At 42.3% G+C, this 13526-nt stretch overlaps 1 protein-coding gene across 1 annotated transcript in view; it reads left to right on the plus strand.

Moving 5' to 3' along the window:
- The first annotated feature begins 3991 nt into the window (after positions 1-3991).
- Positions 3992-13526, plus strand: part of WWTR1 (WW domain containing transcription regulator 1) — an 85436-nt gene continuing 75901 nt past the window's right edge. The window contains exon 1 of the mRNA XM_054835585.1: positions 3992-4787. Coding sequence (XP_054691560.1) covers positions 4396-4787 — 392 coding nt within the window. The 5' untranslated portion in view covers positions 3992-4395. The remainder of the gene's footprint in view (positions 4788-13526) is intronic.

Genomic DNA, 13526 nt, shown 5'->3' on the forward strand with positions numbered 1-13526 from the left:
AGCTGTAGTGTGGTGACTTCTGACGTGGCTTCAGCTGTTTGCAGACTAGACACCGCAGCTTTTCCCAAATCACTGTTCCAAACTGTTTAAGTGTGATCCGACTTTGTACTGACATGGATGAGCAGTGTTTGTATGTCCCATTCCTCTGGCTTTGCTCTAAGGGGAATAACCTCTGAGACACAAACATTGGTGCAATTTTTTGGTTAGCACAGCTGTTTCTGAAACGAAATGTCTGAGCAGTCATCTACTATAGATGTTCACATAGCTTTCTTGCCAGTAAAATTACATCAACTTATAAAACAACATGAACTAAGCTGACAAAAGATTTTTTTTTTTTTTTTTTTTTTTGCTAGCAGACTGTGCACATTAGAGGTTTTGCTTGGAGATGTTGGCTGGGGAGGTATGCTGACACAGCTGTTTCGGTGAAACTGTAATATACACCAGGTCTTTGTATTAAATAAACCACATTACAGCTGGCCACATAGGATATGCTTTGCATGCATTCTGAGGTGCCAACCAAAGTCTAAAAGCTGTTAGCTACCTGAGAAACAAATAGCTGTGAAATGCACACAGGTAAAAACCAGAATCTTAAGCATTGATCCCTTTGTTAAAAACCACAATACATTAACTGAAGTGTATCTTTCCAGCAGAAGTCCCTTGAAAATTAGATTAATATAGAACTATTAGCAAGAGCATAATATACAAAAATGTCTATCAAGCAATAATCAATTGCCACAAGTGCAAATAAAAATTGATTTGCATGACAAACTATATGCTTTTTAAAGTGTAAATGTGTGTGTGATGCACATGAATACCTTTGTATAGTGAAACTTCATGTAACACATTTACTGTTCCATTTTATTCTCTGTTCTTCATTATTCATTTTGGAGGAATAGAAACTTTCTTTTCTTCCCTGAGAGCAATTAGATGTAGTTAATGACCGCTTAAAGTGTTTTTGCACAGTGCGTACCCAAACAGAAGACAGGCACTCTGCATGCTCTTCCTCGTCTGCACTGTGTAATTGTTACGCGGCTACCCAGAAACCATGAGATTTTTCCAGAGAATCCTGAATGTTCTGTTTTGTAATAAACATCACACACACATCTTCACCTATGTAGGCTTTCTCAGAAAAAAATTAATGTATGTAGGGCTTTGATACAAAGCAGTGATAGATCTGGATTAAAAATTACAACGTGTGGTATTGTTTCTTTAAACCATTAGATGTTCATTATCTTAAGGGTACATTTGAAAGTGCACTTACGTCTTCTGGCCTGTTTGTTTGGCTTTCCACTGAGGTATAGATTGAATTTGCTGCTAGAAAATGTATGACAAATAGGGTATACTCAAAGTACTGTACTTTTATAAATCCTTCAGTTGAACAGAAAAAAGACTGTACTATTCAAAAACATTTGAACAGCACATGAAATTGAGATAAAATAATGCTATTGTCTTATTTTTTATAATGTACAATCTTGTAATTAGAAGAAAGAAGTAATTATAAGGAGGTTTTCTACATCACATTTGTGGTTTGGTTCCTTTATGACTTAAACCAATCCCACTGCGATGGAAGTGTCATTGTCTTCCATGGACTTGAACGTACTGAATCATTTTCTGTAAAAGCTGGTGGTCATATCCTATTTTTGTGTCCAAAGAAAGAAGTTACTCTATTCTAGACAAAGAATAATAACAACAATACAATGAGAATTTATTCTTATGGTTTTAATCACTTTCAGATTAGCGGAGAAAGATGCTTTAGCCTACACCCAGTGGTGCAATAGCAGCTGATTATATTACTCGGTTAAAGTGCAGCTGAAATACTAACATCTTGCTGAAGATGACAGTTCTAGCTGTAATAAATACTGCTTAAGTTTAGAAAAGATGTGCAAATACGTACTCATGAGATGCCACACTGTCTTATGGAATTGGTCTAATTAATGTAGGTGAGATGGCACCAAGAATGAGGTTATCAGAGCCTTGCCTGGAATAGGCATGTCATCTGGAAAGGAATGTAATAGGTGGATGGGTGTGTCTTTACTCAAGGATACAGAGGCCTGGAGGAAGCAAAAAAACCCTTGTAAAGGCTGTATGAATTATCACTCATGTTCAGATCATTATCTGTACGATAACCACATGCACACACACACACAATCATCTAATATCCAAAGGTTTTAAACAAACAAACAAAAAAATCCAGAACAACATTATATGTACTATCTGCATAACCCTGGAGCAGGTGCTGCAATTAGCACAGCTGTCTGAGCTAGTAAAAATGCTAGCAAGGGACCCAGTAAGGAAACAGTAGAAGAATGGTACAAAAGATAGCATGGAAAATTCTCAGGGAGGGAAGCATAAACAAGTCTCAGGAGTACTGGGTTTCCTGACCAGAAATATAGCAGATGTGGGGAAAAAAACCCCAACAAAACAAAACAAAAAACCCAAGGAGGAGATCTGCCTAGCCAATGGAAACATGAACAGGAAATGTAAGGAAAAATAAATGACAGGGAATATTTGTTGAAGCAAGGAAATCAGGAAATGCACAAACAAGATCTGTTCCATAGAGCTAGCTGATCCTAATCCGGAGTTCATGTACAGGCTTAAACTGTGAATCTCAGAAGCTACGTTACCAATATTAAATGTAAGACTGATCAAGGGACAAAGTAAGTTCAGAAAAAAATGACTTACCTAAGACTTTTCTAATGTAGATTCTGATTACTGAGGAGCATGTATTCTTATCTGTCAGTATAGCCTGGACTCTGTCCAAAATGCAGAATTAAAATGAAGAAATGCATTACTAAAATGAAGTGCTGTGTTTGTATAGCCGATGTGTGATATCTGTACGTGTGTAGTCATAAAACCAGCATTGACGTTGGCAAGTGAACAATATTATTTACAGATGCAGCTACTGAATTTAAGCAAATTCTGAGTCACATCACCATTCAAAAGTCGTTCCAAGTGCACCAAAAAATGGGAATATAATATAATTGTATGTATTACATTTAAGCCTCGGGGATGCATTTTGATTACAGCTCTGGCTTCTAGCGCAGACTAAATAGAGGACAAGTGACTGTGAATAGGCAGTCAGGATAGATCCATAAAGTATCCATAAAGGATTGATGATACAACTCTGCACTGAATTCGTACCTGTCAGCAAAGGGCTAAACCTTGCCTAAACTACAACAAAGCAGTCGTAGTCCATGTCACCATGAATGCTTCCTTCCTTTTTTCCCCATTATGTGGCTACTCGCTGCCACAGCATCACTAAATTATGCTATGAAGCTTGCATGTGAACTAATTTCAGCATAATTTCGCTTCCAGAAATTCGTATCACCCACAAACTTCCTGAACAATGGCTTCAAAGCAAAGCTAACTAGGTTGACAGAAATTCAGTCGCATCAGGAGAGAAAACGCTCTAAGATTCCTTCAACACTAAAGCAGCGCTTTTAACTGCACTGCGTGACGGGAAGGCGCAGCTGCTCGGCCTGCCGCGGGCCCCGGGCGATGGCCGGACCGGGCCAGCTGCCCCGCCAAGGCGCCGGCACCGCTCCCCGCGGGGCGCCTGGGGCCCTCCACTGCGCGCAGGGCTCCGGGCCGACGGCGAGCGGGGCCGCGGCCGCCGCGCTCACCCGGAACGCCCCGCTCGGCCCCCATGGCGCCGCCTTCCCCTGGCCCCCGCTAACTTCGTGCGGGACGGGGGGTAGCGGCGGCCGGAGGGATGCCAGGACACCGGCGGGCGCTGAGGGACACCCCGGCCGGCTGCGGCTCCGCTCCCGGCGGGCTCTGAGGGACACCTCGGCGGCCCCTGAGGGACACGCCGCCCGTCCCCGGTGCCGGCGGGCTCTGAGGGACACCTCGGCGGCCCCTGACCCCGGCGGGCTCTGAGGGACACCCCGCCCGTCCCCGGTGCCGGCGGGCTCTGAGGGATGCTCCGGCGGGCCTGAACCGGCCCAGACCGTGTCCCCACCGCCCCGAGAACCCCTCTGCTGCGCGGGAAAACCGCCCCCGTCCCGCAGCGCCTGCGAGCACCCAAAGTTTCCGAGGCCGTTGTATAACTGCGGGCGGGGCGGGGGCTGGGCCCGCGCCGCTGAGGGGCGGGCGGGAGGGGCCGGCGCGGCCCTCGCCCCGCCGCTGCCCGGCGCGGCCCGGCCCGGGGGGAGGGCGCCGCGCTGCCCGGGGGCTGACCCGCCCGCCCCTCCGCCGGCCGCCCGGGACACCGACACTGCTGGCGGGGGCGCAGAGGCACTTCCCGCGCCGCCTGCCCGCTCCGGCTGAGCGGCGCCGCTCCCGCAGAGCCGTCCGCTCGGCTCCGAAGGGCACGTCCTCGGCGACGGCCTTGCAGCGGGGCCGGCCCGGCCACTGCCTGCCCCTGGGACGTCTGCGCCCGCCGCCGGGTGGAAGATGAACCCCGCTCCCGCGCCTCCGCCGCCGGGGCAGCAGGTGATCCACGTCACGCAGGACCTGGACACGGAGCTGGAGGCGCTTTTCAACGCGGTGATGAACCCCAAGCCCAGCTCCTGGAGGAAGAAGATCCTGCCCGAGTCCTTCTTCAAGGAGCCCGACTCGGGCTCGCACTCGCGGCAGTCCAGCACGGACTCGGGCGGCCCGCCGCCACGGCCCGCCGCCGCGCAGCACGTCCGCTCCCACTCCTCGCCCGCCTCGCTCGTGGGCTCGGGCGCGGCGCAGCAGCACGCGCACCTCCGCCAGCGCTCCTACGACGTGACGGACGAGCTGCCGCTGCCGCCCGGCTGGGAGATGGCGCTCACGCACACGGGACAGCGCTACTTCCTCAAGTGAGTGGGGCGGCGGGAGCTCCTGCGCTCGGCGGCGGCCGCAGCCCCGGGGCGGGCGCGGGGTCCTGGCCCGGAGGGGGAGTTGGAGTTGCCGCGGCCCGGTGCGCACCGGGGGAGGGTTGTCGGCCGGGTTTCACGGCGGCCACGCGGGGCAGAGCGCAGAGGGGCGGGGGGGGGGGGGGGTCGCCGTTCCGGCCGGACGCGAGCTGCGCCGTGAGGCGGGAGGGGACGCCGGGGCGGGGGGCAGCGCCGTGAGGGAGCGCTGTGAGGCAGCGCCGAGGCTTTCCGAGTACGAGGTGCGTGCGGGGCGCTCCTTCCCCCTTCACGGGTGCGGTGGCGGTGAAGCGAGGCGCCGGGCGCGGGCTGCGGGGCTGCTTCCAGAGGCGGGAGGAAAAGCCCTGCCCGTAAACTGTCGGTTCCGTACTTCTCTCCTGCTTGGCCACGCGTCCGAGATTCAGAAACTAATTTTTTAAAAATAAGTTCAGTAGCGGTTGTTCCAGGGAGTTTTCCAGAACGTGGGAACAGGACACTGTGTGACCCGGTGGAGGTAACGGGCGCTGTGGGTGGGGGAACTGCGTAACCCGGGCTCCCGGCTCCCCAGTCCGGGCTTTAACGGCGAAACCGCCGTGTTCGGATCCTGAGCGGCTTTTCACAGCGGAATGCGCGGCTGCAGTACAAGTGGTGTGTATTATATTTATAGCATCCATATCTGTAGGGACACGGGAGGAGGCTTCCTTATTTTAGTGACAGATTTTGAGAAGTGTGGTAACGTAGCTGCCTGTCCCTTCTGGCCAGTAAGTTTGGTCGGAGTGTTTTATTTATGACATCTGGAATTTGATTCAAAGCAGTTTAACAGGCCTGGAGATAGGTAATAATTGTAATATGTGGTAAGGCAACAGTACCTTATTTTGGTAGATTCTGTATCTCCGCTCCAGATTCACTGCAGATTAAGTGGCACTGAATTAACCTGGTGAACATGCGGTGGCAGAATGTTTACCAGTGAAATAAAACATTTACTGACAAAGCATCTACCCAAGGATTTTGAGGGAGTTAAACTGCCAGGGCTACAGGAGATCATTTACTCGTTTACTACAGCCTTCTCAGTCAGAAGAGTAGTATCTTGAGTTCACATTCAACCACGTGCGTATGTGTATTCAGCCGTTATAAATGGCATATAGACAGCGCACGATGGGACTTGGGAAGGAGAATGTTCACTGTTTAGAAGAATTAATAAATGCATCATTTACATGATTCTGTAATGATTTCTTGGCCTTGTGGCTTTGGAATCTCCAAAGGATTACTCAAGAGCCCAGTCTTCTAATTGCTCTGCACAGAGTTTAGATTTTTGCTTCTTGTCACACTCTGAGTTACTAGCAAAGCACGAAAATACGTTTCGTTTCTCTCTGCCATTCTGTATGTTACTTTATACGGTTTATAATACCGGGTGGACATGTACCAGGGTCCGAGTTAGGACTTTTTATTAATTTGGTTTACCACCTGAATGAGAAGATCTTGTTGCTCTGCACTTTGCATATATTTTTCTCAATAGAACAGGGCAGAGAAGAAGCAGCTGACTGATAGGAGTGCTGTAACAGATCATTCGTAAATAAATATTTTATATAAATTCTCACTAGGGCTTGGCCAGCAGGTGTTTTCAGATACCTCTGGCTAAAAATTACATAACGTACTCTTTGTCTGCTGTTTGGTTTTTGACAAATATCAGAATGAGCTCATCTGGTTTCACCTCCCTATCACGCATTTCTGACATAGAGACAGAGTTTTCCAAGCTGATGGATTCTTGTTGCTTAGGCCAAAAATGCAAGTCCTTTACAAAACAAAAAAAAGCTATGGATAAAACCCCAAAGTGTCTTTCATTTTTTTCCAAATCCTATCAACAGTAATATTCTGATTATCAGCATCCTTTTTATATATAAAATAAAATTTTCATTGTGTATCTAATTTATTACCTAGGTTAGTCTTTGTTTTGTTTCCCTAGTTTTATTTATCCAACAAAACTTTTCTCATTTCTATAAAAATGAATTGGAATAATGTATCTCTCTATACCTATAATGTATGTATTTATACCTCAATGCTTTTGGGAGTAATACTTAGCTATAATATAATCACATATGAATTATAATATTTTGCAAGTGGTGTAATGTTTTTCAGGTGAAAATAAGAATTTTCTGAAGAAACTTAAAATTGTTTATGGAAAGCGGCATTTAAACTTACGTGCAATAATAGGTAGGGTTCGATTAGATGATGTGCTTGAAAATCCTGTTTGGTCAAACCAGGCATACAAGGTTACATTTTCCTATATTCAAGGCCTGTCTATAAAAAACAAAACAAAACATTTCTTTCCAGCTTAATGATAAAGATTTATTTATAGTCATTAGCAAAAGAAAATTGAGGAGGAGATTAAAAGCAAATAGCCAAATTATGTCCTGTTACAGCCTTTACTATCTGTTAAAGTTTAGAATGCAATTTGTTGTATTTAAACATATTTTCAAGAATTACTAAACAAAAGTAGTGATGGGACTTTCAATGAACAGTGAGCTAACCTTGTTGACCGGGAACCAGCTATAACTTGAAGCAGTCGCACTCCTGCATGTCAGTTCCTGCAGAAATTTTCTGGCTGTGACTGGAAGAAACATAAGTAGCCTGGGGACCACTCCACCCTGTAATTAAATACCAAGCTGCAAAAGTGGGGGGGATGGAAAACAGACTAATGAACGCTCACTTACGGCAACGTTATCTAAAGCATTTTTCTGTGCGTGCATGTGTGGAAAAAAACTTAAGTGTGATAAAAAGGGTTTCTGGAAAGACAGGCAAACTGCCTCGCGTAGCTCTTATGTTGGTAAGTGGGAATATCAGTTGCGTATTGATCCACATGCTGAGCTGTGTACACATGTTCTGTAAAAAGAATTTTTCAAGTATTACTTTCCACCGATTTGTTTTTCGGTGGTACAGCCTCTTATTTCAAACGAAGACTAAGGTTTTAATGTTTTCTCAGTGTGTGTACAGTGCTTCTTGGTCAGACTGATTTCATTCCAGAAGGTAAACAGAATATAGAGAGTAGGCGTTTGCACGCAACAGATTTGTGAAACTGCTGCCGCTGTTATCTTTATCACAGTGTGTTTTTTAAAATGCTACAGTGAACATTTTGCCATTCCAGGACATACTTGCCAGTAAATCCTACTCAAGGGGAAAGAGGGCTAATTACTTTTAATATGTTATTTACTTGATGTGTTCAGATTTTTACTGCTGGTTCTGTTGGTGGAGAAGCTCGATTTAACACATGGTCAGTTTTGTATTACTGAGCGTGTTCAGCAGGACAGCAGGAGAAGGAAAGTAATGTAAACACTATGAAAATACTTTTTTTTTCCGAAAATGACAAAACAAGTAATATTAAGACAGTTGAAGTGCTCAAATGATTTCCAAATATAGCCTTTCCCTGAAAGCCGTTTGCGTTAATTCTGTAGAGATTGTTATTGTTTTATGTTGATGTTGTGCTTGGTGCTGTACGATATTCATAGTGGAGGTACTTTTCTGCCTCAGACATGGGGGAGGAGATGGACAATACATGAGACAGTTACTCGGTTAAGTTCTGATAAAAATGTGGAAAACACTAACACCTTTGTACGACACTTTTGCGGTAGCGTTCCACAGTTATGACCGCAGTTGCTCCTGGACGTGATGCATGCCCTGTCAGGTGGGGCTTACATCCAGGTAGCTTGCTTTAGTCCTTGTCGAAAAACGGTGCAAAGCAAGAGGCCGTGCATCCTCGCTGGTTTTGGTGTCATGTATTAGAAAGAGACATTTACAAAGGCGTGCTGCTTTTAGAGCATTTAATCCACGCTTGAAGGGATTCGTGTGGATTATTCAAGTGTCACTTAGTGCCTGAACTGCTCCTCTTTATTACAAGTAAGTTATAATGTGCAAGACGGTGTCAAGATGTATTAGTACTAATGACTTTTATCTGGATTGAATGCATGTATCCGCTTTAAAGAGTTCCTGACAGACGGGAAAGCTGTGATACAATACCAAAGCTTAACTGATGGAAATTCAACTTTAACTCACCTTTGTAACTCATTTTACAGATGCTTAGGAAGTTCTGAGATTGGAACGTACGCATCAAAACTGAATTTGTAAGCTGTGATTGACAGCATTAGAGGTCTATCTGATTGCTCCTTTAACTGGAAACTAGTTCAAATGCTGTTTTGATGATGGTGTTATAAATCCAGAGAACTTCCTTCATTTTTGTGCAATCAAGAATTGGTTTTTATCTTCCTGCTTCCTGGGATCAACACAACGTATGGAGTAATTTCAGCCTCTTGATTCTGAGGTTGGGCCAGATGCCATTTTGGCAAAACTTGAGTGATTTGGCTTTGTCTAAGGGACCTCTAGTGTAATCAAATAGGAGAGAGGGTCAGCACGTGAACTCCTCAGACATACGCAGTTAGGTCATTTAATTCCTACAAATTAAAACATGAAATACATGAAATACAAACATAGGAAAAATAATTTTACGATCAGAAATAAATTGTTATATTCTCCTGATTTAATCATCTCTGGTACTATCTATAAGCAACAACAACAATGGAATTTCAAAGTTGTCTCTCAAAACAGAGAGTTAGTTTGCTATTTAGTTTATTGCAAATATCAGGCCTTGATAGGATTTTTGCCCAATTGAGGACAGAATAAGAATTTCAGAAATTGACCTTATATGTTGTTCAGGAATAACTGTTTTGTTTCAGTACAAAATATTGTCTAAATATCTGGTAAGGGAGAGTTAGATAGATAAATTTTAATATGCTCCCAAAATTAGGTGTGTAAATTTTGAAGTAGAGACAATAGAGTTGGTAATCACAACAGTATTTAATAAGTTTTATTAGAGAACTGTTGATATTGAAAGTTATTATTGGAACATACTAATAAAAGCCATAGACACTAGGCCATATTCTTGCTGTTACATACTTCGTAGGCTGTTTGGCTTCATTAGAATTGCATACCTATGGCTCCAGTCACAACTTGCATTTCAGTCATCACAGCTTTAAAAGCGTCTCAATTTAATATGTATGTACAGAATGCAACCATATTTCAGATACATCTGCATACGCTTGATTTAAGTACTGTACTTGGCAAATACATTAAATAATAAACACTGGCAAAGTATAGCCATAATTATTTTGTAATAATCTGCATACAAAGTTAAGATCTTTATTTTTAATATTACATGAAAGAAATGTTGTTTCTGGGTAGTTTTTAGGTACCTTTTTGATTTATAATGTTTTCTTATCGGTATCTTCCACTAAATAACGAGTAAGTGCTCATGATTGTATTCGGCTTGATATGTAACTTGATAGGAATGTTCAGACAGAGCAAACAGTAAAGTTCATGTGACCACCTGAAAGCCTGCACTGATTTTGTTTGTTTGTTTGTTTTGTGTTTTTGTTTTTGGTTTTTTGGTTTTGTTTTTGAAGATGTTCGTTAATTTTAGATTTTAGATGAACTCTTTTACAAGTGCATTTAATCAGAGTGTATATACTGCCTAAGAAAATTCTGTATGATTAGCTCATAAGTACATCAGTAAAACAGTACCAACAAGGATTTATTAATTTATTTTTTTATTTTATTTTGTTGATTTGAAAGGTTTAATAGATTAACTTTCATATTCAGTGCTACATTAGAAGTAGTGAATTGAACTAAAACCAGAACTGCAATGGTCTCCACAGGAAAAAAAAAAGGAAAAAAAGTTTGACTGTAGTAATTTAATTGCTTTTTGCTTCTGTCAGTGCAAAGGAGTATATATAGAAGTGCAATATTGAGAAATAAAGAATAATTAAAGTAGTATGCAAAATGAATGGACAATAAATGTGATCAGTGTGTTATGCACAAAGTGCAAGCTTGGATAGGTTTTCTGTACTGTAAGTTATAAAGTTGATAGTGAAACAGGTGTAATTAGTTTTTTTTCTCTTACAGTGAATTGTCTGGCTGAACTGTTTCATGGGTTGGAATTTGCATTTTGCGTAATCTTTGAAGTTCTGTTGCTTTTAATTGAGTACACTTGCTAACATATTTTTCAGGAGAAGTAGGGCTGAACCGTTTACTTTTTTCTGGTGATCAAGTCAAAATTCACATTTTGTGTATGAAAAAAGTTTTGTCTATATTTGATGTTGCATATCTTTAACTTGGTAAGGACTTAAAATCATGTCTTTTGTAAAATATATGCAACTTTAAATATAGACTGCATCTTCATTCACAGCAGAATGGAGCTTATGAAGCATTTTCACTGACTTTCGATTGAATTTGGTGAACTGAACGTCCTTCTATTTAACAGGAGGCAGGCTCTGTCATACAACATCTGATCCTATGGTGAAATTTTTAACTACAAAGCAGGTCTCAGGACATTGTATGTGCCATATATGTTAGATGATCTGTTCTTTGTATTTTTCTGTAGCTTACATTTTAATAATTGTTGGGCTATGATAATTATTTACCCAAATTATATTTTTTAATACAGAAGTTAAGAGTAAGTTTATATGTTCATTTGCTGACAGTAGTTTACAAATAATATCTTCAGATTAATTTTCATTGAATCGTAGAATGGTTTGGGTGGGCAGGGACCCCACAGCCCACCCAGTGCCACCCCTGCCATGGGCAGGGACACCCTCCACCAGCCCAGCTTGCCCAAAGCCCCATCCAACCTGGCCTTGAACCCTGCCAGGGAGCCAGGGGCAGCCACAGCTTCTCTGGGCAACCTGTGCCAGTGTTTTAATACCTCATGTTTTCAAACTAAATCGTGAAACACCGGGTGGCCTAGTAGTTTATGGAAAGAGCTTTGTAATACAATACACAGATTTTTAAAGATCAGAATGTCAGAAATATTTTTAATTTAACGTTATAATGGACCACATTTTGGTTCACGAGCTTAAAATTTTGGGTTTGGTTTAACACACTTTTTTTGAGGTAACTGCATTTGTTGCTGAAGGCACGTGAACGTGTCAAGCGTTCAGATTTAGTTACAACAACAACGGCCTTATAGCAGAAATCCAGTGATCCTGTTTCTAGTGTCTTTGGATAGTCCTGTTCAGAGCTGGGTCACATCTTACTGACTGATAGGTGTCTATTTTAGAGCTTGGCTGAAAAGGGCTGGTGAAAAGAGCAGAACTTGGTGGTTTCAGTTGTTGTGTTTTAGACTGACTCTGCAGATCTGCTGCAGCCGGAGCGATGGATGTTGTTCATTGATGCTGGTTGTAAATGAGCTGTTTAACAAAGTCTGCTTTGAGTACTACCAGTAAGATCTGCCAGGGTTAAGCTTACAATTTACAGTGAGGTGAAAAAAAAAGTTATTCGTATGTTTATTTAACTTGGTGGAAATTAAAGTTTTTCTTCCCATTGACAATTATAAATATTTGGAGTAGATTACTTTAAAATCAGACTGATTCACTGAAGGAAATTTTGACCTGGATAGACAAATAACTTCTTTTGATATAAATTTATAAAGCATAGCTGAAAAGAGAAATTAAGCTAATTTCTATGTTGATGTTGGAGTCCCTCTTAAAAACTTTAAAAACCACCACGGATCTATAAGCTACTTTTTTTCCTCTGAATTTGGTAGTAGGAACAGCTACAGAGTTTCAGATGAAAGCTAATAATTATTCATTTTCTGGTCCAAGACAGTGTCATTTCATGATCAATAGACTATTTTCTCAGAATCTAAAATCACATCCCCTGTGGTGCTTAAGAAAATTTGGCGGTTAATTGGTGCTTAAAATATGATGCTTAATAAAATCTGAGGATGAAAGCAGATCTGGAATAAAATTGCTTCAAGGACACCTTCAATTTACAGGATGTGATCCAATTCCCTCTCTTGTTGGGTTTTCTGAGTTAGGATATAAGCTACATTTTTGACTTAGCTGTAAAGTGCCAGTGAAGAAAGCTTTAAGCAAGGCTACACTGACCTTAGAAGAGTTACCAAGAAGGTTTTCCTTTGAGGAAATGTTTAAGAAACTTATTGTAAAAGACTGTCTAGACACAAAAGTTGCACTAAATATAGACGCGTGCACTTCTAAATGATTTATGGAAATCGATGACACCGCTATACACGCTATCGTGTTGACATAAAATTGGATATGTTGGACTGATGTACACTTCGAGGCTAATAAATGAATAATGCGCATGCAGAGAATTGCATTGGTTTAATGAAATTTGTCTTAAATGAATGCTTTATTCTTAGTGTTAAATCCAAAGTCCAGGAGTATTTGTGCATTAATGGATGACAACTGGCATGCATCCATCTCATGATACAACCTGAAAATACAATTGCTTTGTGCATTAATCATTAGAAAAGAATAGCAATTAGCGTCTTTTTAGAAAGATGTGTATAGAATAGATACAGGCGTTAATTAAGAATGGTACCATGAAAATGTTTTTGGAACCGTCTGAGAGGTTATTGGCTTTACTAATGGTTTGGGTTGCTCAAAGAAAGAAAAATGAGCAGTAGGTGTATTTTTATAATTTTTGTGAGCTGCTGTACTCAACATCAAAAAGATGGTCTGCCTGACCGGCTTTACACTGTAGCTGGTAAATAGGCGACAGTACGCAGAGCTGTCTGCTTCCGAAGTTGGTGAATGTGTCCAACTTTGAACAGGTTTGATGGTGTAGAATCTGTAAAGTCTGTCCTTTCCAGCTTTTTACTGCTCACTTCTTCAAATCATGTTGGAAGAGTCGGTGGTT

This window comes from Grus americana, chromosome 9 (assembly GCF_028858705.1).
Source record: "Grus americana isolate bGruAme1 chromosome 9, bGruAme1.mat, whole genome shotgun sequence".
Taxonomy (NCBI): domain Eukaryota; kingdom Metazoa; phylum Chordata; class Aves; order Gruiformes; family Gruidae; genus Grus; species Grus americana.